Source organism: Lepeophtheirus salmonis, chromosome 14 (assembly GCF_016086655.4).
Source record: "Lepeophtheirus salmonis chromosome 14, UVic_Lsal_1.4, whole genome shotgun sequence".
Classification (NCBI taxonomy): domain Eukaryota; kingdom Metazoa; phylum Arthropoda; class Copepoda; order Siphonostomatoida; family Caligidae; genus Lepeophtheirus; species Lepeophtheirus salmonis.
In genome coordinates this window covers 36450657-36477217 of record NC_052144.2, presented here as the reverse complement: position 1 = coordinate 36477217, position 26561 = coordinate 36450657, and the positions used below count along the sequence as shown (strand labels likewise).

The window sequence follows — 26561 nt, the reverse complement described above, 5'->3', positions numbered from 1 at the left end:
GACCTGAAGAGCCATGGAGGAAGAATCATCTTCTTCTCCGTCGAGAATAACTGGACTGTCGACAGAAGCTACAACGTCCAGAATGACAGGTGGCTTGCCAAGGAGAGAGAAGAGGTCCCTGCGGTCTTCGCCACAAAGTTCCCGGCCTCTGTGATGCCCCTGGGTGTCATCTGCAGTACCGGTGTGGTGATGCCTCCTTTCTTCTTCAATCCCAAGGTAAGGGTTAACGCGATAAGGTACTGCGAAGTCATGGAGGAGTTCGTCATCCCCTGTATGAAAGATACGGCCGCTGGGAGGAGTTCATATTCCAACAAGACTCCGCGCCCGCACACATCGCCATGAGGACCACTAACCTCTTCAACTCCCACGACATCACTTTCTGGGATCGCAACACCTGGCCCTCCAACTCACCCGACCTCAATCCGCGTGATTACTACTGGTAGGGAAGTTGTAGAGGGAGGTGTGCAAGGTCAGCCCCAAGAGCATCGCGGCCCTGAAGGGCTCCATTACGAGGGAGTGGAATGCTGTCGATTCCACGGAAGTCATCAGGGCATGCAAATCCTTTAGGGGCAGGATGGAGAAGATGGTGGCTGCTGAGGGAGGACATGTTGAATAAATTTATTTTTAATATCATGTCTAACTTTTTCATATTAACAAATACACTCCAAATTCCATTTTTATCAAGCAGGTTGAATTTTAAGATAGTTCCAATTTATCGTGGACACCCTGTATTGGATACATTGGAATTAGAGGAAAAAGAAATGGACGTTCCTGTTAGGTGTACTCGGGATGGGAAGTAAATCGACGATCGGAAGAAACATAGAAGCGGAGCAATACCAATTAAATCGTGAGCGGACTTATGGCCGAAAACATTTTGTCCAATTACAATTGGCAGAATGTACATTTTGCCAAACAGATATTTGGCAGAGGGACTATTTTGGACATTTCGCCAAAAGTTATATTTAATTTGAATTCAATTAATAAATTTAGCATACTAAATAGTTATTGTTCAGATACTGTATATGTCATATAGGTAAATTTATTATTGTTCTTTTGCATAAAAATATTTTTTTATTAATTATATTCATTCAACACAAAACAATAGTATGAGGTTCGAATCTTTACCATTCTATAACTTTAATTAAATTAACTTGCGTCAATTTGTGAGTATTTTCCAATATTAATAATCCATCATGTCGTATAATAATTAATGTATAAAGGAGAAGTGATTGGCACTTCTTCCAATAGAATGGCTGTCGGATTTGTTTATTTTTTTAGTACTACAGTAGTAATATGAAAACTAATTAAGTTACCTAAATGTCATATATAGTATATAAACAATGGTGCCAGGTAATTCTGCCTCAGGACATTTTGCCTTAAGACATTGGTCTTAAAGTCATTTTGCCTCAAGGGTATTTAGACTTAATATATAATTAAATGATATGTATATTACTATAAAACCCATTCACTGGTATTTTCTGTTGTAAAAATGATGGAATCATGCCCCAAAATTTCAATGCATGTACATCAACAAAATCTTACTTGTAATGAATACGAACCAGAGACAAAATAGGTAATAGAATTAAATATATAAACACGGCAACAATTCGAATAGACGAATTGCTAATCACTAGTCCGTTTGTAATTATCATTAGATATGATGGATTATTCATACGAGAAAAGACTCATGGATTGACAAACAGGCATAATATGAGGCAAGAGTATGATTCCATCATTATTCCAAAAAGGAACATTAATTCAGGGCAAGGGGTGATCTGAAATGGCTTTAGCCCCCCCTGCATAAGGATTTTTTGTTTTTTAGAAGAATTTTTTTCGTCATTCGCAAAAATTATGCAGCAGAGGAAAAAATGTAATATTTAAAAAAAAAAAAATTTAATTTGATTTCTTGTAAATAGCATTGGATTTCTGATTTTTTTTTCAAAGAATGTTTTTGGCCAATTGTCCTAAAACCCATTTAAATATATACTTCAATGCCAATAAATTGAGGAATAGAAAATCATGGAGCTTACCAGGTATTTCTTTTCTGAAAGAGTCCTTGACAGGTAAATAAGAAAAGGGCATTTTTAATTATAGATGAAAGAACATAAGACTTTGAGACAGTGGAATGCCTTGAATATTTCAAATTGATTTGTTTTATTTTACTTGTTTGTATTTATTTCAATTAATATGAGAATATGGGATAAAAGGATACAAAAATAATGTATCCTTTCATTATGATTGAATTAAACTTAAATTATAAAAATATGTGGGTAGTTAAGTAAATTTAACAAATTATATTAATAAATATTATTTACATCTACTTACATGCATATTTTTTTTCTAAAGGATTTGCATTGAAAGAGAAAAAATATGTAAATATAATAATAACTAAGCCAAACTAACAATTTTGTGATGGATATAAATAATTTAAAACAAACTGTTTTTGGCGTAATGTTACTGAACCATTTTGAAAGGCGTATGTGAACTTTTTTGGTGGTAAAATATAATTTAAATTATTACTCCTGGGAGGCATACCCCTGATATTGAAGTTTTTTGTACTATATAATTTATTTCAAGCCGATTAGAATTTTAAAAAAACCAACACACACAATCACATATAATACTTTATACTTTAATATAAATTTGAAAACTTTTTATTGTATGTTTTTTTTTAATCCTATACATATCCTCGAATCGTATATATATGCAATACGTGCAATGAACTCACAACTCCTTTTGGCTTAATAAAAGTGGGTATAAGGGGTCACATTCTATATAAGAATATGTAGATAAATTGTGGACATTAACTAAGTCTACTGCAATAATGTAATATTTTATCAAAAGCGTAGCTTTTCATTTGTAATTCTGTTATATGCTAGCTATTTTAGAAATAGACACCAAAACTTTACAATAAGAATCTGGTCTCCCTGAATCTCCCAAACTCTACCACATGTGTTATTTCCCTTTCATCCTCCTCATTCATGGCGTTACCTCGTTAACACAAAAATACACCATGTATTTTGCATTCAGTTGTCAATATAATCATCTCACTTGATTCACAATGGCTATTTCATAATTTATTATTTTTGAAAAAAAACAACAACAAAGTAATGAACTTTTTTATAATTATATTCTGTTTCCAAAAGGACAGGAATATAATACTGGTTAATTTCTCGTCGTATATTTATTGACTGTAAAAAAACTTATATTAATTTTTTTTAATCTGCTATATTCAAATATAAATGTTTATTTGATTTCTTTTTAATATATATATATCCATATGTATGTGGGAGTGCAAAACAAATTGGCTTCCTTTTTTGCTTGCTACAATTCCAGCTCGCTTTAATCTTCAATTGAAGAGTTTGCAACTCCTTGTGGCAAGTCACTCGAAGATGTCAGCTGAAATAGCTCCAGCGAGGAGACCTCCGGCACCTTCGTTGGTTGAAGAGGCTTAAGAGTATAAGCCCTTGCTAGGAAAGGGAACATCAGAGATGAGAAAGGAGAATTCCTTTGTCGTCCACCCTTTTATAAAGAAGTTTTCTTCAATTAGAGTCTTCCAAGACTCTTCTATATTTCTTGGATTTTTTTTTTGTGAGACAAAGAAACTGACTTACAATAAATTTAAGTCCGTTTATGGACGATTTTTATACACTGACAGATTCAATTGAATCGCAAATATCTATCCCAATGGTGCATCCAGAGATCAAACGTCGGATGACCCATGAGTAGACAAGCGAAAGGGAAGTAACTCATGTCTTAGAGGTAGGAGAATCAGGGTAACCAGATTCTTATGGTAAGGTTTTGCTGTCTGTTTCTAAAATAGTTAAAGTAGAACGGAATTACAGATTTATAACTACGCTATGATATAAAATCCATATTTTTCAAATATAAAATATATCTAAATATTTTTACTTTTATTTTGAAATGCACACACAAAATATCAATAATCTCCGGAAATTAATTATCTTTCAGCTCTGTAGTACTCAAAAACGAATCATGGATCCTCCAAATAGTACATCAAATCTAATTATGAATGCAGAAAATTGTAGTCTTCATTTTGGTAATATATCATTGGCCAAAGATCATGGTATTACGTGTTTGGGACATGCTCCAACCCTCACAACTCAAGTACGTCTTATTGAATAATCTTGTCATTTGCAACTTATGATTACTATATATATTTTCTAGGCTTTCATTCGAACTATTGTATTGGGAATTATGTCAATCCTTTCATTTATTGGGAATGTGATGGCCATTGTATCTGTCACAAGGAACAAAAACAGGTGATAATTTTTCTTCTTTTTTAATTTGATCTAACATCAGGGTATTTTTAAATTTTTTTTTTAAATTCTGCTACAAAGTGTATTCAAATTTAATATCCTATCCTTTATTGCATTTTTATTTTACAAAGTGGTCCATTAAAATCTTTGTTTATTCAATATATAGATGTGTGTCTGAGCTCTCTTGATAATTAATTTAGCTACCCTTAGAGTCAATGTCAGCTTCCATGTGACGGCAGACGCTTGGCACCTGCTGATGATGTAGTACTGTCATGGCGTGTCAGGTTTGGCCTGACAGTGGCCTTGAAGACATGGGTATTTGGATGTCGAACACGGCAGGACTTTCCCTCTATATGCACCAAAATGTTGTAGTCGAAGGGTTAACATCAGGGTATAGGAGGGTTAAAAGTGCCAAAAAAAGAGTTCGAAAGAACTCAAAAGACTCATTTAAAAGAGTCTCGCAACGGAGGAAATGAGTTTTTTTTAATTGCTAGTATCAAAAAGTGCCTCTCCAACCACTTTTTTTAGAGCTCTCTGGAGATTCTGGTGTGAAATCCTGAGATCTCATGCATGTAACCTCATGGACTTTAGGGGATTGGCTTGGTTTTTTTAAAAACTCATACGGCTATAGTTTAGCTTTCTTCCTCTCCAACGTTTCGCACTTGCTGACGGCTTAAACAGTGGTCTTGGAGACGCCAACTGCTTGGAGTGTTCAAATGGAAATTCGTTAGTCAAGTTAAAATGTCATTTTCTCAGCTTGTAATATGCTAGAGAGCTCAGTTTTTTTTTTTGTAACTAATTGTTTATGCTTTAATATATCAAAATATGAATTAATTTCAACGACTCAACCTTTATTGATTGAAGACTAAATCTGAATTAGTAAGTGGTCAGATTTCAATGGACTACCCGGTATAAGGAATGTTTTTGAAATATAAAATAATATTCTGATTTTGGAATAAAATGAATATTTGGTAAATATACGTTCGCACGACACAAAAAAGTGATTGAAGAGGGTTTGGAAAGCATTTTTTTAAACACCTATTTATCATAGGAAGATAAAAACAAACGATGATCAATAAAGGCCTCATATCCACATTTAAACCCTTATACACTGGAGGAAATAAATATTTGATCCCTTCCCGGTTTTGTAAGTTTGCCAACTAATAAATATTTTCTATGGGATTGAGGTCCAAAGAGTGGAAATAATGGTGTTTCTTAATTTTTATTTTGTTGAAATGTACGGATCGCCGGGTCAAATTAGAATACAAAAAAAAAAAAAAATACAACAGGCAAAATTTGAGCAAAATTGAATAGTTTTTAGATGTAGCTCAACCCCCTCAAAGTTTTGAAAATTGCCAATTTTTCCGAAAAAAGTGACTTAATTTGTATTTATTTTTTCCTTGTCCGGAGTAGAATACCCAAATAAAGTTTTTACATATCGTAAAATAATTTATCATTTAAAATTGACTATACATAATCAATAAAACCTCCATCCAGAGCTTTTTTTTTTTTTTTCCAATATAATATTCTATAAATTGTAGACACAAATTTCAATGTAATAAGAAGATATCCCCTCATTAACAAGTCCTAAATATTGTTTAATTCTTATTCTTCCATTTTGTGAATAAAGACACTCCAAGAATAAATGAACATCATCCTCCTCTTTTTCCTCACTCAGTCTACAAATACGTGTACCGTTCTTGTTCACCCATTTATTTGTAGGCAGCAAATTTGTAATGAGCCTATAATTTACCCACCATGTGTAATGGGAAATCAGAGGGCTTTGAATGTGGTTTTTTTAAATCACCTAGTTACATTTATTGATACCCCATCTCTTCCTGAAGTTTTTGATAACAAATAAAAACAGATGAGGTAGGTGGAGTTATGTGGTTTTTGATTCTCTTCTTCGAAATACTTTTTAGTGAATGGAATAATGCATTTAAAGGTCTGTCAGTGTTTAAAGGTAACTCAACAACTCTTTTTTTTTAAGTTCACTGTATACCTTTTTTTGTACTATAATTTTTTTTAAATGACTTAATTTACACTAATAATTTCAGAGAAAAAAATATTGTCAAAGTGTGTTGGTCGCATGTTTTTGCATTTTTCCCATTTTCTTTTGTGCAATACAAGACTCTTTGTTTTTGGCTCCGTTGACCCTTAATTTGGGATGTAAAATCAGTTCCATTTATCGATCACAAAATAAAACATTAAATTATTGATGAGAATTCTTTTTTTATTTATTATCTATTTTTAAAGTTTTTGAGCTACCTATTAACATAACTTAATTAGACATACAATTTACCAATTGTATTTTTTTTTTTTTTTTAGGATTAATAATAACACATTCTCAGTCTTAGATTTTCATAGTTCAACAAAATGAAAATATGATATGGAAAATTTTGTTGTATTGAAGTGAAAAAAGGGAAAAATTGAAAAAAATATTCGGCTAACGAATTATATATTTATTAATTTCCTCTTCAAATATTTTGAATTGTAATTCCCTTTATAAATAGTTTTTATCAGAACAATAATAAAATTTTCTTTGAGTAATTTAAGTTATTTTGAAAAAATTATAAAGCAACAACAAAAAAAAAAGAAGCTATATCGTGAACTGTTTTGACCATTATCGAGAAAGGATTCACTTTTCTTGAAAAAATTGGCAAATGTTAAAATTTTGAGGACACTGAGGTAGCTCTAAACATTGTTCAATTTTTATCAAACTTTGCCATTTCAACAAATTAAAAATACTGGGTATGCTACTCTATGACCTAAACGAGCTTCTTATTGAGCCTCTCCAAATTTCTAAAATTCACAGCTGCTCAATAAAAAATAATTTTTTTCAAAAAAGAAATTAAAATATTAAATTTTTTGGAGAAAAATTTCAAAAATCCTAAGCTATTCACAGAAATTAAAATGTTTTTGGAATAAATATTAAAAGTTGATATTAAATTTCAAATTTCCAAAATTAAACCTTCTAGTAAAAAAAAAAAAAAAAAAAAAATATATATATATATTTTTTTGGCAGGAGGGGTAGTTTGTTTTCAAATTGTTTTAGAAAAAAATTCAAAAAATTCACAGCTGATCAATAAAAATCAAACTTTTTGTGGAAAAGAAAAAATTAAATATCAAATTTTTTGGAGAAAAATTTCAAAAATCAATAGCTTTTTACATAAATTAAAATGTTTTTGAAAAAAAATTAAAAATCTAAACTCAATTTCTTGAAAATTTCAAATTTCCAAAATTAAACCTTCTAGTAAAAAGCAAAAATTAATTAATTGGAGGGCCCCTCAGCCCTCCTCCTTCGGATGCCCCTGAGTACCCCAAAGCAAAATGTTTCCACGCTCATGCTTGAAGGTGAAATTGGTTTTTTTGGGGTTATTATGAGCAATCTTTTTCCTCCAAACATTTTTTTTGTTCAAATAATGTACCTCAATGTCAAAATAAACCCATCATTAAAATTACAGACCGTTCTATTCTTTATCAGTGTGCAAACTTACCAAATCGGCTTAAATTCTCCAATATAATTTTTTGAAGTCTCTCAAGATTGATAACATTTGTAAAATGGTACCACAAGACTTTTTTAGCTCATTTCCTTTTCAAATTGTTCATGGGTGTTTGTAATTATAATCTCTCTAGAAATTATGAAATAACATATTTACCATTAATATAATTACATTGTCTTTTCTAAATATATCAATTTTATTACTATAAAAAAAATATATAATACAAAACGAAGGGAATTTCTATTTTTAACCAAATTATATTTATTTTAAAGTTATTTTGAAGTATATAAAAAGTCATGTCACTATAACAAATGTTGACTTATTTTATGTTACAGGACGCCTCTATGTAGTCTCATATTAAATCTAAGCATTGCTGATCTCTTCGTCTCCGTTTTTTGTCTTTGTGTTCAAGCTATTTGGACTTACACTGTTTCATGGAATGCCGGAAATTTGATGTGCAAATTTGTTAAATATTGGCAGGTATTTAAAAATGATTTATCCCAGTCTTAAAATATATATTTTTTTAAATAAAGTGGTTTCTTTTCTTTATAACTTATTAAGTGTAACTTCCTTAAAACGGTGCTTGGTCATTTACCTTCAACAATTTTGCAGCAGAACATTTTCCCTTAAGGATATTTCGCCTTAATATATATATAAAAGAGGTTTATACTTGGTTATTGTATATTTAACGTTGGAATTGATTTTCCTATTGAATGATTAAAATCAAAATATCTAATATTTATTACAACAAAATGCATTAAATATTTGTTTTCTGTTGGAATAATAATTGAATTATAATTTTGCGTCATAATATACTTGTTCGTGAATCCATGAGTCTCTTTAATTATGAACAATCCATCATGTCTAATGATAATTGCTAACGGAAAAGTCACAAATGTTTTCAATTCTATTTTTTATTACTCGTTTTTTATATATATTAAGGAGAAATATTCATGAGGCAAATTGTCCTAAGGGCGAAATGGTTTAAGGTAAAATGTACTGAGGCAAAATAGTTTAAGGGAAAATTACTTATCGCCCATTAAAACACAGCCAGCCATAATATTACTTCTTTACATTAGGAATTATTAAATATTCTCACTTAATCGCCTACGTCTACATACAAAACTCTTTCAGGCAGAAGGGGAAAACCTTGGCTGGTCGTGGTAAAATTCAAGCTGTTAATTTGTTCTCATAATCTTTATATTTATTATTTCAAATTATTAAAAAATATGAAATTTGATGATTGCCCTTGTTTTGTAAAAGCTACATATAAAGATTTCTAATTTACCAAAAGTTCACATCATTATTCTTTAAGAGAGGACACTAAGTATAAAATAATCACTAGTGTGTAAAAGACAAATAGTAACTCGATGGATTTGTTTCAGATCTATAAGTAGAGCTGTGTCATCCCTTATATATGAAGAAAGACAGCGGTCCAGCCCATTCAGTCCCATCCCGTCCAGTCTTGCTTATCGGTCGGTGTGGGGCTTGTGTTTATTTCCTTCATCTCATAGCTGCGAGCTTGGAGGACGTACAAATTGAGATGGCAGATTCAATTACGAGTGATGACTTCACAGAGTTTAAAAATAAGGAAACCCTAATGTGGCAATTTGATTGTGTCTCCCTGTGTTTAATTTTAAATAAACAATTTCCTTATTAATACTTTAATTAGTATTGTATAAAATGAAATTAACATGATAGTCCTGAAAATTATAAAAATGTTTAGGAGGAGAACAGCTTAGCTGTCATGGAGTTTTATTAGATTAACAGAGTTGGGCAACAAAAACCTGTACTCTTAATTAAAGTAAATTTCTCATTGATATAGAAAGGTTTTGTTGTTATTATTCGGCCATCTTTTGTGCATATACTAAGTATAATAAACATTTCGTCATCTCCTCATCATGAGTGAGCAAAAAGCCAAAAGGCAGCGCATCTCAGATCTCCTAGATCCTGAAGTTGAGGTAGCAAGGATTATATACATTACTTCAGGAGACTGGTTCTGAAGGTGGCAAATATGAGAGGAATAATGGAGAAGACATCTCCAGGAGAGTAAGAAGTGAAGGACACAGTTTAAAGAGGGATCCTGAGTTCTTCTCCTAGCTTGGAGAAGAAGATCAAGAAGGACCCCCAACAAATCTATAAGTCGCCGAGCCAACAACTTCTCTGTGGCTGGTAGGACCATCAAGGGCGACTTGGGATTGTCCTTATATACAAAGGATCCCACACGACCTCTAGACAGAGGTTGTGAACGCCAGAAGGCTCGAGAGCCCGCATTTTAAGGTCAAACCCTGTGTAGGCTGCATTTACTCGATGTCAATCCTCATTTATTTTCCAAGGTCAACAAGGACTCTTTCTTATAATTTCCGATCAAAACCTCATTGTTACTCTCTGTCTTTCATGAGCACACACACTATTTATTTCATTATACTTAGATATTCTGTCTTCATGAATTAAATAATTATGACAAGAGCTTTAGAACTGAAAAAATGCTGCTGAGTTTGCAACTACAAATAGTTTCTCCCGAATAAATACATAATTTATTGTTTTTTAGATGTTTGCACTCTACTTATCAACTTTTATGGTGGTCGTAATTGGACTTGATCGATGGCAAGCAATAGCTCATCCCCTTAAAAGAAGTCGAAGTGGTCGACTTTTTAATAAAATTAGTTGCGCTATTGCATATATTCTGAGTGCCATTTTAAGTCTTCCTCAGGTAAGGATTATTTTAATTCTACTACATATGATTTAATTTAGATAATAACGTACATTTAACAATTCTAGTATGCTACTAAATTATTTTTTCTACTATTTTTAAGTTTTTCCGAAAATAAATTGAACTATAGCACATTGGATAATAAGTCTCATACTTATAGATGACCTTTTAATTCACCTCATTTTCATAAAACACCACAAAAAAAAAAAAACATAGTACATAATAAAAATAACTATTAAATGATAGTTAAAAAGCCTCAAAGTGAGACAAAATACAAAAAAAAATCACCATTTCTCAGCCTGCAATGTTCTTACTGTGTCTTTTGTACGTATAGATGATGGTTCCTAAAGTCTCGTCATGTCTTATCGAAGAACATGGGTAATATTTTATAAGATCCGAAGCGTAATTCTAGTAAATACCTCGCTGCTAAGGAACATTAAAAGTAAAAGCTACGTATCTAGCAGCAGCATATATTAAAATAACCCTCAGATCCATCTCACCAATCACTTCATCCTCCGTAATAGGCTAGGCTATGAAAGCTTATTAGTTTCCAAAAGCAGTGTTGATGGTTTTTTTCTTCTTCCGAAAGAGTAAAATACCAATAAGGACCTATGCAAAATTTGGTTCAAAATCTCTTACGAAGCTATGATTAAGGATTACATAATCCCGGACAACAGACAATGCAGGGGAGTCCAAAAGGCTTGAATAAAGTATTTAAATGTTCCACCACAGTCTTTGTACGGTAGTATGAATTTTATAACCCGAACAGATATCTGTAACTGAGTTGTAAGCTTTTTTTAAATTTTACTCATTTTCAGTGTGTACCTCCTCCAAAAGATAGCTGTTAAAATTTTATGACAATCTGTTGTTTAGTTTATGAGTTATTGTGCTAACTGTGACGTTAATAATTGTTCCTATACATAAATTTCTTCAGATCTTCGTATACTTCTACATATAAGAACCAAGGAGTTCCTTAAAACGACAGAATAGCCGACTGAGATCCCCTGTGAGGGGCAGAGATAGTTCTTATCCTCCACTCACAGCTCCTTCTTTGAAATGATTGAAAGTCAACTCTGCTTCGTCTCCTACTCTAAGAAAACTATTCCATTAATAAGAGTCCTTCAGTTTCATGGATGTATATAAGGCAGAAATAACTCCTCTCTATCACATTTATATCAATTCCATTTATAAGTTGGACTTTGTGATATACGGTCTATACGGATAATTATATAAGCTGGACACTTCTAGATCACACCTGATTGATTTATTACTACTGAGTCACTTGTCATGGGAAAACAAATGGAAAATGATTTTAGAGTGGTAAAGATAAGATGCTTCTCATTCCTCGATATTTTGGTGTGCAAGGCATATTCTATTATCTTACTACATATAAATAGATATTCGGAACTGTTAAGTGATTATGTGTTTAACAAAATATATAAAAAAACCTCTTAACTTCTCTAGACTATTGAAATATATGAATTCCATTGAAATTCCCAAACTGATTGAGTCGGGAATTCTTCTACAATCACCATATTTGAATATTACTCTCGCAAGGACGTAGGATCTCAACACAAATAAATAAATTATTAAATGTTTTACATACTAGATAATTATAATTTTTTTACTGAAAGCAATAGTTAGAATGTAATAATATACTAATAAGATTATTTTGGTATTTATTGAAAAAATAATAGACTGTCAATTATATTCTTCAAAATTTACATTTCCTATTTTATTTTATTAATTAATTCGGTTTTATTTTGGGCATGTAAATGCTATTTTGCTGTTGTGATTGTTGTCAGGCATGTAGACATTTCAAAATCCTTCCCATTAATTATCAGTTATAGAACTATTAATTGGACTCTATTACAAACTATTTTTTTTTAAATTGAACGCTTTATTAATTCAGAGAAGTTACATATAATAAATATATATAAATAAACATTCTAGTTTAAAATTAATTCCCTAAACCAAAGTAAAACATTTTGAAAAATTGCTATGTATGACATTAGTAATCAATCTATTTCCAGTAAAACGTTCATACTATAAAATTGGAGAATAACTAAATAAACAAAACAAAGCCACAAAATAGTTAATATTTAAATAAAAGGATAAAACAATAGTGTATCTGAAGATTAGAAATATCTTTTAAACTTCTTATAATTGTCCATAAAACGGCGCAATAATTTTAAGTTTTTATCTGACAATATGTTTAATATGTCCCCAGCATAGTTCCATGAAGACTGATTTGCCTTTGGAATCCTAATGGAGAAGACAGAATATCGGGCTGCGGCTGCAATCAGAATAGCTCTGATTTTTTCGATTCTGGAAGGCTCCACTACAGCCAACTTCTCTTCAATCATGCTTTTACAGCTTGATAAGGCAAACTCCATGGCTTTTGTTTTTATAGGATCACTTTGGATTTTTGAGGAGAGGCCAAATAAAATTTAAGACGTTATAATTTTTTTTTTAATTCCTGCAATGTTCAGTGCAATAAATATCGACAAGTCATCAGCACTATTTTTTCAAAGAGAATATGATAAAGTCTCTCAAATCTGGAGATCCGGGCAGATCAAAATCATATCTATAACAGTGTTGAGCATTTTGCCACAGTCCTTACAGGGAGTATTAAAAGTAAACAACCCGGGATATCTGAAATTGAGGAGTAAATCGCTTTCCATACGTGATTTCAGATATGGAACTCTTGATCTTTTTTTTCCATGTTTTAGGTAGATTCAAACAATTTAAATATCAATCGCAGATTTTATCCGCCTGTTCTTCAGAGTTGGAGGGAAAGTTCATTTTTAAGTGCCACATAATGTGAGTGAGATGGATGATTGCAGCTCTTTTCAGTGGGAAGAAAAACTTTCCAATAATGAAGAAAGAATTACGGTCAAGATCAATAACCGTGATTATATTCTAAGATAACGCTGTCCATTCCAACTTTTTGGGGTCTAAGAGATTTTTAAATAAAACCTTTGTATTACTATTCTGACGCACTATGTCAATAGTAGAAGAGGATAAAAAGGCAGGTTTACTTTACCAAATGATTCTCTGGACAGCTGCTCAAGAATGAGAGAATTCATAAATTTTTTCAGTAATAAAATCAGTTCCTAGCATTAACCAATTATAGGGAGGATGGAACGAAATAGATTAACGCCACTCAGACTCCGAATTTCTTGAAAGGTCAATTAGAACCTTTCGATAAATTTTCTGAATAGTTCTAGAGAGCAAAGACAATCCTCCTCCTAACTGACTTTTCGTTTTTTAAGGAATACACGTAGCTTTGATGAAAAAGTCAATGCCCTTCTCGGCTACCTATGGAATAGACGTTGCCTTATAAAGAGTGGCAGGAACAATTTGGTAATTATATGTAGAGGTCAATTCTTCTTTGGAGATTAACATTTGTGAATTGAAGAATTAATAAAAAAGTTTAGATTCGTCCAGTTTGTATAGGAGGCTCCTTTACTTTCCCACTTAATTCCTAAAATATCAACATTCTTTTTGATAGAGTAATCAGCTATTTTCAGTCCTTCAAAGGGATCCCATTTAGCCAGAGGGAGAATAACTGTCTTTGATTTGTTAATCTTCAATCTGTACCTTTTTTCATATTTCTTGAAGTAGTTGATTAAAGCTTCAATCCTCTTTGTTAATTAGATTTCTTACATTGCCTCTAATATCAAAGGGATATCGTCAGCATACATATCAATAATATGTTTTGACGTTCCAAAATCCACTCCAAAACTCCCAAACTTCTTTTTTATGGTATCTCCAGGATTTTTAATCACTACAGCGAAAAGTAGCAGAGCTGAAGGACAACCCTGGCGACAACTTTTTTAAAAACTATTGGATCACTTTCCAAATCACCTAATGACGTACCATTGTATAGAAAAGCTCTAATTAGATTGAATAATCTTCTAAGAAGAAGTTTATTTATTGCTCTCAAAATATGTCCATGTAAAATGTTATCAAAGGCCTTATAGAAGTCGTTTGCAATTATTGCACCAAATCTCCCCTTATTTTATATACCCTCAATTCCATTTACAATACTTCTTGATATGTCGGAAATCCTACTCCCCTTCAGGAATCATTTCTGTTCCAGACCGAGCGTATAATTTAAAATTGGCTCCATTCTGGTATAGGAATACCAGAAAGGACTCTATAGCTTTCATTAAGAACAGTAATTGGTCTCCAGTTATTTAGAACCGTAGGTGAAGCTTTCTTGGGAATCAAGGCTATCCTGCCCTTCGTCACCGACTTTGGAAGATACCCATATATTTCCATTGACTTTCCTATCTCAACAAGGTAAGGAGCAACACCATCATTGGACAGAGTAAAAATTTTGCCATTAACACCATCAGGCCCCGAAGCTTTCCCATCTTTTAAGTTATTTTTGATAAAATAAGTTATAACTTCTTGAGTAAAAATCGAGTGTTTACCTAATTTTGGGCGAGGAAAATTAACTCTCTCACGACCAACAGTCTTTTAGAAGCGCAACTTAAAAAAATTCAATATCTCTCGAGAGTCTGTAATAATATTACCTTCGTTGATAACTTTTCTTGATGATAGAAGTCGAAAAACGATATATTGGAAGAAGTTTTTTGAATCTTTTACATGCAAAATTTTCAGTGTCGATATTTGCTTTAAATTCCAATTGAGCAATTTCTGAGAATCGAAATAAGTTTATAATATCAGAAGTAATAGTATGTAGAAATAAGGACCCTTTCCCCAGTATTTCCTCAATATCTTTTTGGAAAGACATTTCTCTCTTTCTTTCTTTACGAACAAACTCTAAAGTAGGAGATTTAACTGTATGATTCAGAAGATGAACAAGTTTTTTTAAATTATTAAATGAAGGATTTAATTACCTAATAATAAAACGTGTTTCATGTTTGCTGATAAAGTCCAAGTGTTTGTAGCTTTGGATAAGATCGATGAAGAGGCAAGGGCCAGATCGATTTGGTAAGTCTTCTAGCCAATTCTCCAGGACATAATGCCTTCTGGGTCAAAAGTTCTAATTATTTCATTCAAACTCAGTTCTATTATGAGTTTCGATAAAGTTTTTTTGATTGGGGTACCGACGATTCGTATTATATAATTCAACATTTAAATCTCTTATGACCAATAGAGGATAAAAGTCATTCTTACAAACATTTATAATAGATTGAAAGTAGGTGGAACATTTCACATTAGGTGTATATGCGTTTATTACATACAAACCGCTACTTTTTTGGGAAATAAAAATGTTATGCCAATTACCAAAACTTGATAATTCTTTAACTCATGAATTTTTTGATTCATTTTGAATTTAGAGAAAGTATTCCCCTCTCCATACCAGCCCCTGTGAAAAATTAATGATAATTATGAGGAATAAAAATAGGGTATTTCAATGAGCAAGATGCTGAGGTAAGAGCCTTAACATCTTGAAGGCATATAACTTCAGGTTTATCACGAAATAAACTTTCCATTAAGGCAGGACAGGAAATACGGCTTTTCCTCCCCTTGTGTTTAATGAAATAATTTTATGAATTCCCAAACTGATTTCCTGACACCTAGAGATCGGTTAAAAAAAAAATCTCCAATTTTGGTCTGCTTTTAAATCTACATCAACATTATAAACGATTAAAATTGGTAAAATTAATTCCTCTAAATTTTAGTAGGCACTTGATCTCTTTGCAGAGATAACCCTGAACTTGGAGAAGCTCTTTGGAGACAAACCCTGAGTTTGTCTATGCTAACATAATAAGATCTGGGTTTACAGGAGGTTTTTAAGGTTTACGTAGTTGTATTGCAACTCCTGTGTCACCTTTCCTCTAACTGATAGAATTAAAAGTAATGTTACTACATACTGAAGTCTCCACAGTAATATCTTCACCTGATCTTTTTCCAGTGGAGTTTAGATTACCCCCATCCCTCCAATCATGGGTCGAACTTGGGCTAATCTGAACCCCTTCAACGTCGAGCGTTTTTCTGTGCGTATATCTATCAATTCGGAATAGACGTCCTATTGAGTATCCGTTTTCTCAGTATTGTATTCACAATTTACCATTTCAGAGGTACTTAAATCATTTTCACAATTTATTTCACTAGGATGAACACCTACCAGGCAACTTCTTCGACCATAGTTGCACTTTTAATTTTATCTTCTTCCTTCCTTTCATCTTTCACTTCTGAGCTCCTCTGAACTTCCACACCTCGATGCACAGTCTTCGTTACCTTTTCACCTGACATATCCCCGGCAATAGATACATCTTCGACACCTTCTCCTTTACCGATAGCATTAAAAGGAATGTTGCTACATACTGAAGTCTCCACAGTAATATCTTAACCTGGTCTTTTTCCAAAGGAGTTTAGATTACCCTCATTCCCCAATTTAATATTTGTACTTGGGCTAATCTGAATCCCTTCAACCTCGAGCGTTTCTTCTGTACTTCAAATTATAAATTCCAGATAGATGTCATATTTATTATTAGTTTTCGCAGTATTTTCTTCACAAGTGACCATTTCAGAGGTACACATTTCATTAGGATTGCCCCTGGCCGGATCCACTTCTTTTTACAGATAGGGTATTTCAATGAGCAAGATGCTGAGGTAAGAGCCTTAACAACTTGAAGGCATATAATTTCAGGTTTATCACGAAATAAACTTTCCATTAAGGCATGACGGGAAATACAGTTTTTTCCTCCCCTTGCTTATTAATAAATCCATCGTTGCACTTTTAATTTTATCTTCTTCCTTCCTCAGCTCCTCTGAACTTTCACTCCTCCGTTCGTAATCTCCGTTACCTTTTCCTGCCATATCCCAACCAATAGATACACCTTCAACACCCTGTGTACCTCCAAGGGTCTTAGTAGACCTATTTCTTTCCATTGTTTGTTTCAAAACATGGGTGTACCTTTTTGAGAAATCTAATCTTCCTCTTATATCAATTGGAAATTTGGTCTAAAAACTCTGCTTGGTTGATACCAAAGAATGGATTTGGTCCTACTAATTCATGCTCTTCAAAACCATATAATAATTCAATATCATAAACGGTAATAGGTAACTTCGTATACAACATATTCGTATAAGGACAATTCGTAAGAACAATGATCGTGTAAGGACATTTCCTTTAAAAACAATTTCGTATAATTTTATAAGAAAACAGGGACTTTTTACATAGACTTTATACGAATATGTTTTATACAAAGTTACCGTACACCATCATAAACGTCGATATGCCTCAGACCTTCGATACGAAAGGGTTACCGTTACTGTTTTCAAATAAAATAACAAATGTTTCCCATTTAAATCTCTTATCCCAGTCAATAAACTTCCCTTCACTGACACTTCTACACTTTGCTTGTTTCACCGCCATCGAATATAGTATACGAGGATATGAGTTAGAAGAATCCTTTGTTGCTTCATCGTCTGGTGGTCTAACGGGCGGGAACCCGACCATCTTTAAAATATACACTCTCTGAATAAACAATGATATTCACTTTACTTTTTATGAAGAAATTTTTAAATAGATTGTTAGAGAACCAATTTCAATGAAAAAAAAAAACACTTTCGTGAAGTCCACCGAAGTTTAGAATTGTTCAGAAAAATTCCTCAATGATAACGAACATACAGATATAAAAAACCCTCGTAGTAAGAGCACTTAATTCACTGAGAAACAATTTTTTTTTTCTCACAGCGAAGAAAAAAATGACCACTCTTCAAAAGAAATACATAAGATCGTATGACAAACTATTGCAAGCAATATGAAAGTGGGAAATATTTAGAAAATTTGATTTCCCGAGTATTATTCAATTTTTCACTATAATATATATATCTTTCTTGAGATGTAAGTAAAAATCAGAAGGCAACAGAGAGTTCTTCAATGCATCATCTTCAGTTCAATTAGTAAGATAAACTCACAATCATTAACAACAAATTAAGATCTAGTTGTAGTTTATTTTTCTTTCACATGAGAATTTCATCTTCAGAAAAATTAATATCCACTTATTTTTTATATATATAATTGATTTCATCGATATAATGATTGTCTTTTTTATTATAAAACTATACCTAATATAAAGATAATGGTATACAGGGGTCGGAAACAAAAAAGTGGATTGAATGACTAATTTTAGAAAAATTGTCAATAATTTTATTTTTCGGTCAATAATTTTGAAATTTTTTTAACCAAAACTTTAAGAGACGACCTATGTGAATGTGTTCACTCAATATGGTCGCCCTTAGCAGCAATAACATCCTAAACACAGCGGCGGAAATCCTGCAGGAGTTGCTGATGAACTTCTCGGACATGTTGTTCCGCTCCTTAATAATGGCGGCCTTCAGGGAGGCCACGTTCAGGTGAGATGTCCAGTTGGTCTCCCTCTCCAAAGTGCCCCACACAGCAAAGTCCAACGTGTTCCGGCGAAGATAATGGCCACATGTCCTTGGACCAAAAATCAGCCATGTTGTTGGCGCAGAACTTCTGGCATTTTTGCGATGTGTGTGAGGGTGCACCATCTTGGGTCCACATATAACTGTCCTCTTGTCAGGTGGTCTGGAGCCATGGCAGTATGGTGAACATCAGCACCTTGTAGTAAGCCTCCTGACCGATTTTCTCCCCAGTCTAAAAAAAGAAGGGAGACATCTTCTTGCCGTCGGACACCATGACCCACAGGACCATTGTTTGGCCGGATGTTTTGTACAAAACACCCCCATGCCCTCCTCTGGTGATCTAACAAGCCAACAGTTGTTCCAACGATTGTAGACCTGGTCCACGGTGAAAATCTTGTCATCAGAGAAAATTTCCACTGTGGATCGATTTGCCTTGATCCATGCAAGAACTTTCTTGTACTTCTGCAGTCTCCTTTCCTTCAGAGAGTCCATCAACAGGGGGCGTGGGATCTTTGTGTGAGAGGAAACCCCCAAATCCTCGTCCACGTCAAACTCGTTAAAGAGGCGATTCATGTTTTTTGTGGGGTTCTCCTTGATCTTCTTCTTCAGGTCCCGTAGAAACTCAGAATTCCTTTTCAAGTTGTCTCCCCCACTTCCTTGAGAGGTATTTTCCATCCTTTTTCATCTATGCCACCTTGAAAATGAGGCTCTTGGAGCACTTCACAATATCCATAATCCCTTCCACCTCAATTTTGGCATCCAGAAGATCTGAGATCCTCTGCCTCTTTGCTTCTTGCTCACTTATGATGAAAGATTTGAGAAATGTTTATTATTGTTTACTTATGCAAAAAGGACAGGAGATTCGAAATATGCTGGAAAAATTTCGAAACCTCTCTATTTTAATTACATATTTAGCATTTATGAACAGTCCACGTTTTACTTCCGAACCCTGTATATACCCTATCTAAAGAAAATTAAAAAAATTTCACAAATGATTAGATGCAGTTATTCAAACTAACAACTACAAGGCAACTAATAGTAATAGTTTTCTACCGTATTACATTCAGAAACGTAGATAGATGTTCACCTATTTTTTTATTTTCCATACTTACAAGTATGAAAATAAAGTTGTATTCCCCCAGGCCCAGTTTGCAAGTGGAAAATCTTACATTTTGAGTTAGATTCCTTGTAATCTTAGAGGAAAATACAACAACGGGCTAGTGTTTTCCACACATATGTGACGACATTCAAATGGAATGCTTATTTCTATCAAATTATAAAAGTAGTGAGGGGCACACCTTTATTATCAGAACATTGGTCATTTCCAAAACAATGGATCAAAATCATTTCGTGTTGTAATTTTACGCTGCTTCTTGATGAAAAAAATACCGTTCAAGCTAAGTAATGGCTTAAAAAAGTTTTACAGCAAATAATAAATAATTAGAATTAAAAAAAAGGTGTTTTTTCTTAATAAGTCTTGGACTTTTCTGCCCATATGTTACATACCTGTAATGGCGTAAATTCATTTGAGCAACATTAATTTCAACGAGTGGCATCTTAAAAACATTCATTTGAGCAAGTATGTACTTGGGCGAGTTTCTCTTGAGCGTCGTTCATTTCAGTGAGATTTTCATAAAGTAAACCAAGAGTAGGCATATACTACTACCTATAAAAGAGTTCAAATAACTTTTTTAAGTGTTACCCCAAAAGAACTTGAACTAATTAATTTACCCCAAACTAGTGACATGATGTTTATTTGTTTATTTCACTTAACACTAGGAAGAAAAAGTACGTCTTTATGGCATGGAAACTCCTATTATCCGAAAATTGTCTAAATTACCCCACTTTAGGTAATTTACCCCTGTTCCCGACCAATGGCTTATAGGAATTATCACAAAGATTATTTTGTCCTGTAAGAATGCTGAATATTTTTTCAGTCAATGAAGCTAACAGATTGATAAAAGAGTAATCAAAACAATCCGTCCCAACACCCTTGAAAATATTTCCTAAAAAGTACAAAATACATATAGTTTTGATCAAAGTCAAAAAGGCTCATGAATCAATGCTTTACTATCATAAAATTTTACAATGAAAATGATCGGAGAATACGTTTTTTTTTTTTAAATATCCTACTCTAAAGGTTCCTATCGATCAAAGAGTTTGAATGCCTTCCCACTCAATAAGTTTTGTAAATTCATCACTATAAAGAAGCTAGTGGAGTTTAAACGAAGTCCGATAAGAACCTCAGTTGTTCTTGTTAGATTTCTTCATTTTTGTTGAAACGCCGATCTGGTGCGTCATGACTAGACTTCAGATTTTAGAGCGATTTTTTTTCGACAAAATGAGCACCCAAAATATCAAAAATGAACAATTTGTATTTAAAGAAAAATACAGTTTTATAAAAATAATTTGTGTTTTTTTAAAATTTATCAGAATTTATTTATACATTTTGCTATATTATATTGACAAATTTCTTCAGTTAATTTTTGTCTTCGATCAGTATTGGTAGTTTTAAACATACTAAAAGACGTCTACATTCGTAGTTGAAGGAAATTTGAAGTTGGCAAGAATTTCAAGAGTTTCGATAGAAGTAGACGTCTCATCATTGCCACCACTGATATAAAGTCCAACCTTTTGCATAAATACAAAAGATAGTAGAGATCAATTTGCTGCAAAAGTATTTCTCATTTGTTTTTAGATTCAACGGGGAAAATTCAACTGTCAATTTTGCACCAAATCTCTCCTTTCTCGAATTGGCTGTTGTCGGAATCTGGCTCCCATACATATCCGATCATGTAATCATACGCTTGGTTTCATCATATACAAATTTTACCTCCAAAGAGAGTGGTAATGAAGGAGGATTTTGGCAGGTAGATTTTCGTTTGATGAATATTATCAAAAGCTGTTGTGTAATCCAACTAGAACCCAAAGCTTTCTATATTTATATCATACCAGTTTAAAAAAATGAGCCATTTTCACACAAAAAATGGGAAAATGAACAGTTTTTCGCCAACAAAATATCAAAGTGATCAATTTTTAAGCAATTGAGCGATCGCTGGCACCTCTTAAGGGTAGTGTGGACATTTGATAATAACGTCTTTCATCTCATTTTGTTTATTATATGAGAATGTTTCTGAAATGACGCTGAATAAAAGATCGCTTAAATAAATAATTACTTAAATGAATCTTGCTAAGATGACACTCGCTGAAATTAATTTTGCTCAAATGAACGGACATGTCCTGTAACATTTACTACTTTAAACAATCACTCATTTTTTTTAAAATACAAAATATTGTTTTTCCACTTTATTGATATAAATTTTTTAGAAGTACACTTAACTTTTTAGTAGTGGTTTTGTTTCTTATCTTGGAGAACGCTACTTATATTGTATAAATTTGTATTTAATAGAAATAAAAATGAAATATAACAGATATATAAAGTTTTATCAATCCACTTATAAAAAGGGTGAAACTCAAATAAACGAGATCTAGGGAATAAAGTAAAGAACTTGTTAAACTGAGTTTATAATAGTTTTTAAAGGGCCTTTGAACAATCTTCAAAATAAAGGCTTGTTTCGGAAATTTATTTTGAATAATGGTATTTAATAGTAGGGGCACTAGAGGTCCCCGTTTTTGGAGGTGTCTCCCCGGCTGTACATGTCCGTGAAATGTCCCCGCTTTAAGTTAATAATGACGTCATACATTTATACTGTTTATAGTGTGTATTGATCATAGTTGGGCAGTGTACCAATTTTTTTTTTTTTAATTCTGTATCCGTAGCTCCGTACCAAGAGTTCGTGAGGTTTTGTATCCGTACCTCCGTATCAACAAATTAGCAGACATCAGGCGGCTTGCCTGTTGTTGCAATTCTTCTGTTAGAGCTTTGCAATACGCATGCTACAAACTATTGTTCTTTAGTGACGTCATTTATATTGACCGTCCTTTTTAATTAGTGTTGTGTCATGAGTTAACTCGACTCATGAAGCTACTCCGTGAGTAGCCCCTCGACATACACCCAAATAGAGTAGTTCAAGGCTTTAGGGAGGGGGAAGGGAAGTGTCAAAAATGAATTCAAAAGTATTTCAATGGAGTAGATGGTGTTCTTTCATTGCTGGTGTTAAAAGGGGATCTTCATCTTCACAAGGCTCTTTCCACCCTCTTTTTTGATAGCTCTATGGACAATCTGGTGTGAAACCCCGAACAAATGAACAAAAGGAAGGGGAATAGTAGTAACTTAGAGTTTCAAATAAGAATTGCCATAAAAAGGAAGATCATCATTTGTGCCTCATAAAAATCATCGTCTTTAATTCTTCATATTCATCATTTTTAGATGAATTAATAAGTAAGTTCTGGAAGCATTAGTGTGGGGATGTCCAACCAACCTTTTAATATAATAGGCCACAATACTACTTGAAATATTTAAATAAACCGCATAAACTATTAAATTAAATTTCAAAAAAATGGCTTTATAAAACCAAACCAGTTAATTACATATTTATTTCTAATTTAGGTCAAATATTAAAAAAAAACAATTATAATTTTCAAGGCTAAACTAAAAGGCCAATTTGGTAACCCTGTTAAGGGGCGTAGCAGTAATATATTTTTTTGAAGGGTTGGGGGCTTTGTTTTTTGAAAAAATTAAAAATTTTTGTAAAAGAAATCCTCAAAAAAGTTCTTTCTGTTTTCTTGTTAAGCATTTTTTCCAAGATAGATAATTATTCAAAAAATCGTGTAGTAATATAATGTATTATGCCTGTATACGTGTTTAGATGATATTGTGACAATTATTTAAAAAAATACTACTTGAAGTGTGACAATGTGTAGTTGGCTTCACTTAAACATTAAGCGGGCCTCGGGTAGGACATCCCTCCATTAGTGAATTCGAACGTGTAATCTTTTACATTATTTTTGAGTATGAACGATTCCTCTTTCTGTATTCAAATAATAACGATTATGTATTATTATTGTTTTTCGTCTTTCAAGCTTGGGATTGAACATACCTACTACATTATTATAAAATTTCATTCATTTATTACCTAAATATCCGAATTTTTCATAATTATTTGCGATTGATAGAAAATTCAGATGTATTGTCCTGTGATAATATTTAGTTAATCGGCATATACATAATTTAAAAAAAACCGTTTTGTTACAAATTCTTAACAAAAGCGTCGTTTGAAAAGTCCTTGCAAAGTCCGTGAAATGACATTACTGGCGTGTATCGAGGTTCTGTTTAGTTAGTACCATCTCTTGGAAGAAAACAAACCAACTTTCCGCCAGATCGGTCCATTTCTTTCTGTTTGGCATTCATTTGAATCGAGGAATTTGGCAGAAAGTTTATGGCGACTGTCTTTTTGGATTTGCAAGGAATAATCCTCATCCACTTTCTGAAAAAAGGGTAAAACTATTACAAATGCATATTATTCATCGTTATTGGTCTGTTTGAAACCCGAGATGCAAGGAAAACGCCCATAATTGGCCCACAAAAAGACATTTTCTGCCTCGACAATACACTGTTCACACTTCTGCAGTTTTGGTCCTACAATTCATGGAAATAGAGTTCCATCTCGAGATCCACACAGCATTAGCAACCTCACACTCCTTCACTTTTCTGTCATCCCTCATCATAACATGGACTTTCTCAATGATTTCTGGAGTAGTAACTTCAACAGGGCGTCCAGAACGTTCAGGGTCACTTATGCCTATATGGCCACTCCGAAAATTTTGAAACAACTTATAAACTGTTATAAAATCAAAGGTATAGAGTCACTATGATGTTTATCAAGCTTCTTTTGTGTTTTGCCTTTCATAAAATAATGTTTAATCAAAACACGAAATTATTTTTCTTCAAGTTTTTGAAACTCACTCCAGTTCCTCATTTCAAAGGAATGCCAAACAAAAAAAAACCAAAACAAATAGAACGATCTGGCTGAAAGTATGTGTGTGTTCTTACAAGAGATGCTACTAACCAAAGATAACTTCAATACGCTCCAGCTCTCGGACTCTGCACGGACTTTTCAAAGATCCTCGTATTTTGCAAATTTAAGATTCAATAGAGAGATGAAGGACATTGTTGTTCTTTCATTCATTAAATAGAACTAGTGTTTCCCCCATATAACGTTAAGCTATTTCAAAGTATGAAATAGTAATATTTTTATAAACTATCATAGCGTTTCTTTTGATACTTCAATATATTTCAGGTTGAAAGAAATCATTTATTCTGAGTGATTCCTAATCACAACGGCTCCAACTTATTTAAATACAGGGGGTACCCGCTTATCGTTGTTTTTGGGTTCAAGAAAAATCCGTGTTCTGTAGGACTTTTTTTAGTGCTAAAACCCGTCAAATGTTTGAAATTATTTTTAAAATCCACTTATTACTTTTTTTATTATGGTTAGGAGTATAAAAACATTTTATTAATCCTAAGCTTTTCAAAATAAAGTATGCCGGACAAGATACCTGTTAAATAATTGAAAAAAATAATTTTCATTGGGTATTTACTTGATTTTGATATAATAAATTTCAATATCATAAAAGTTAAATAAAAGAACCTAACCAATATTTATCCAGCAACCTTTTTAATTTGCAAGTTTGGATAGTAGTCAAAAGTTTTAATTCTAGGTATCAAATCAAATACCACAGGAAACTGCTCCCTCCCACCTAGGAAAAATTAAACAACTTTTACAGGATCGTTCATGTAAATCCGGACAATCTATAAACAATATCTTGAACAATAACAAAAGTATTTAACTCGATTATTTCAATTTTAAAGTTAGAGGTTGAGCGTTAGCTTTAACTTAGTTGTGCAACTTTTAATTCAAAACAAGTATTTATGATGAAGGAGACCCGGAGGAACACTATCATCAAATTATCTTATGCGGTACAAAACCCAATGTACATCAAGACGATGCTCAGATATCCAAAGAGCAAAGTCTACGACTTTTACAACCCCTCGAAGGAGGAGGGGGTATATAAGAGAAAAGTCCACAAGTCCTGGTGTGATAAAAAATACACTCCCATATTCCTCGTAGGCCTGAAACGTTCCTTAAAGTTATCTCCGGGGCTCCAATTAAAGCTCTTGCCAAAATGCACCAAGTAAGCTGTGCAACAGTCTCCAGGGCCCTTAATACTGACTTGAGGATGAAGTCATACCCCCCTCCCTATAAAATATATATCCTTACAGACAAAATTAAGGCCACCCGGGCTACCAACTGAAAAAAGTTGCTCAACGATTTATTTTACATTTTCACTTCAAATTCAATTTTTGTTAAAATCTGATGATTGGTTTACGGTATTTATGTAAAACACTGCTTCATTTGCAATGTTTGTAACATCTGGAGAGCACCCTTAAATTATTGTAGACTTGGCTCATCATATAGTTTTTATTCAATTAATTTATAGCAAACATTTATTATTTATTTTCGAAATGAATTATAAATATAATCATTTGATTGCTTACTAATGCGCTTAACATAGGATATTTTATTTTTCTCCGAGTGTCAAAACCTCTTTTAAGTATCTAAAGTTACTTTAAAGTTAGTTTAACATGTGCTATACTCTAGACTGGCCAAGTTTATTTTATGATGGAACATTTTATTTTGCCTTGAACTCTAAAAAATACCTACAAAATTACTTATTCAGGCCCAGTGATTTAATTTTCACTTTGGGGTTAAAATAAGTTTTAAGGAA

General features: G+C 32.8%; 1 protein-coding gene across 2 annotated transcripts in view; it reads left to right on the top strand.

Moving 5' to 3' along the window:
- Nucleotides 1-26561, top strand: part of LOC121129232 (gonadotropin-releasing hormone receptor) — a 92112-nt gene that overhangs the window by 40553 nt on the left and 24998 nt on the right. For both annotated transcript variants that reach the window (XM_040724942.2, XM_071893441.1), the window contains 4 exons: nt 3973-4128; nt 4189-4283; nt 8119-8263; nt 10335-10496. In XM_040724942.2, coding sequence (XP_040580876.1) covers nt 3997-4128; nt 4189-4283; nt 8119-8263; nt 10335-10496 — 534 coding nt within the window. In that variant the 5' untranslated portion in view covers nt 3973-3996. The remainder of the gene's footprint in view (nt 1-3972; nt 4129-4188; nt 4284-8118; nt 8264-10334; nt 10497-26561) is intronic.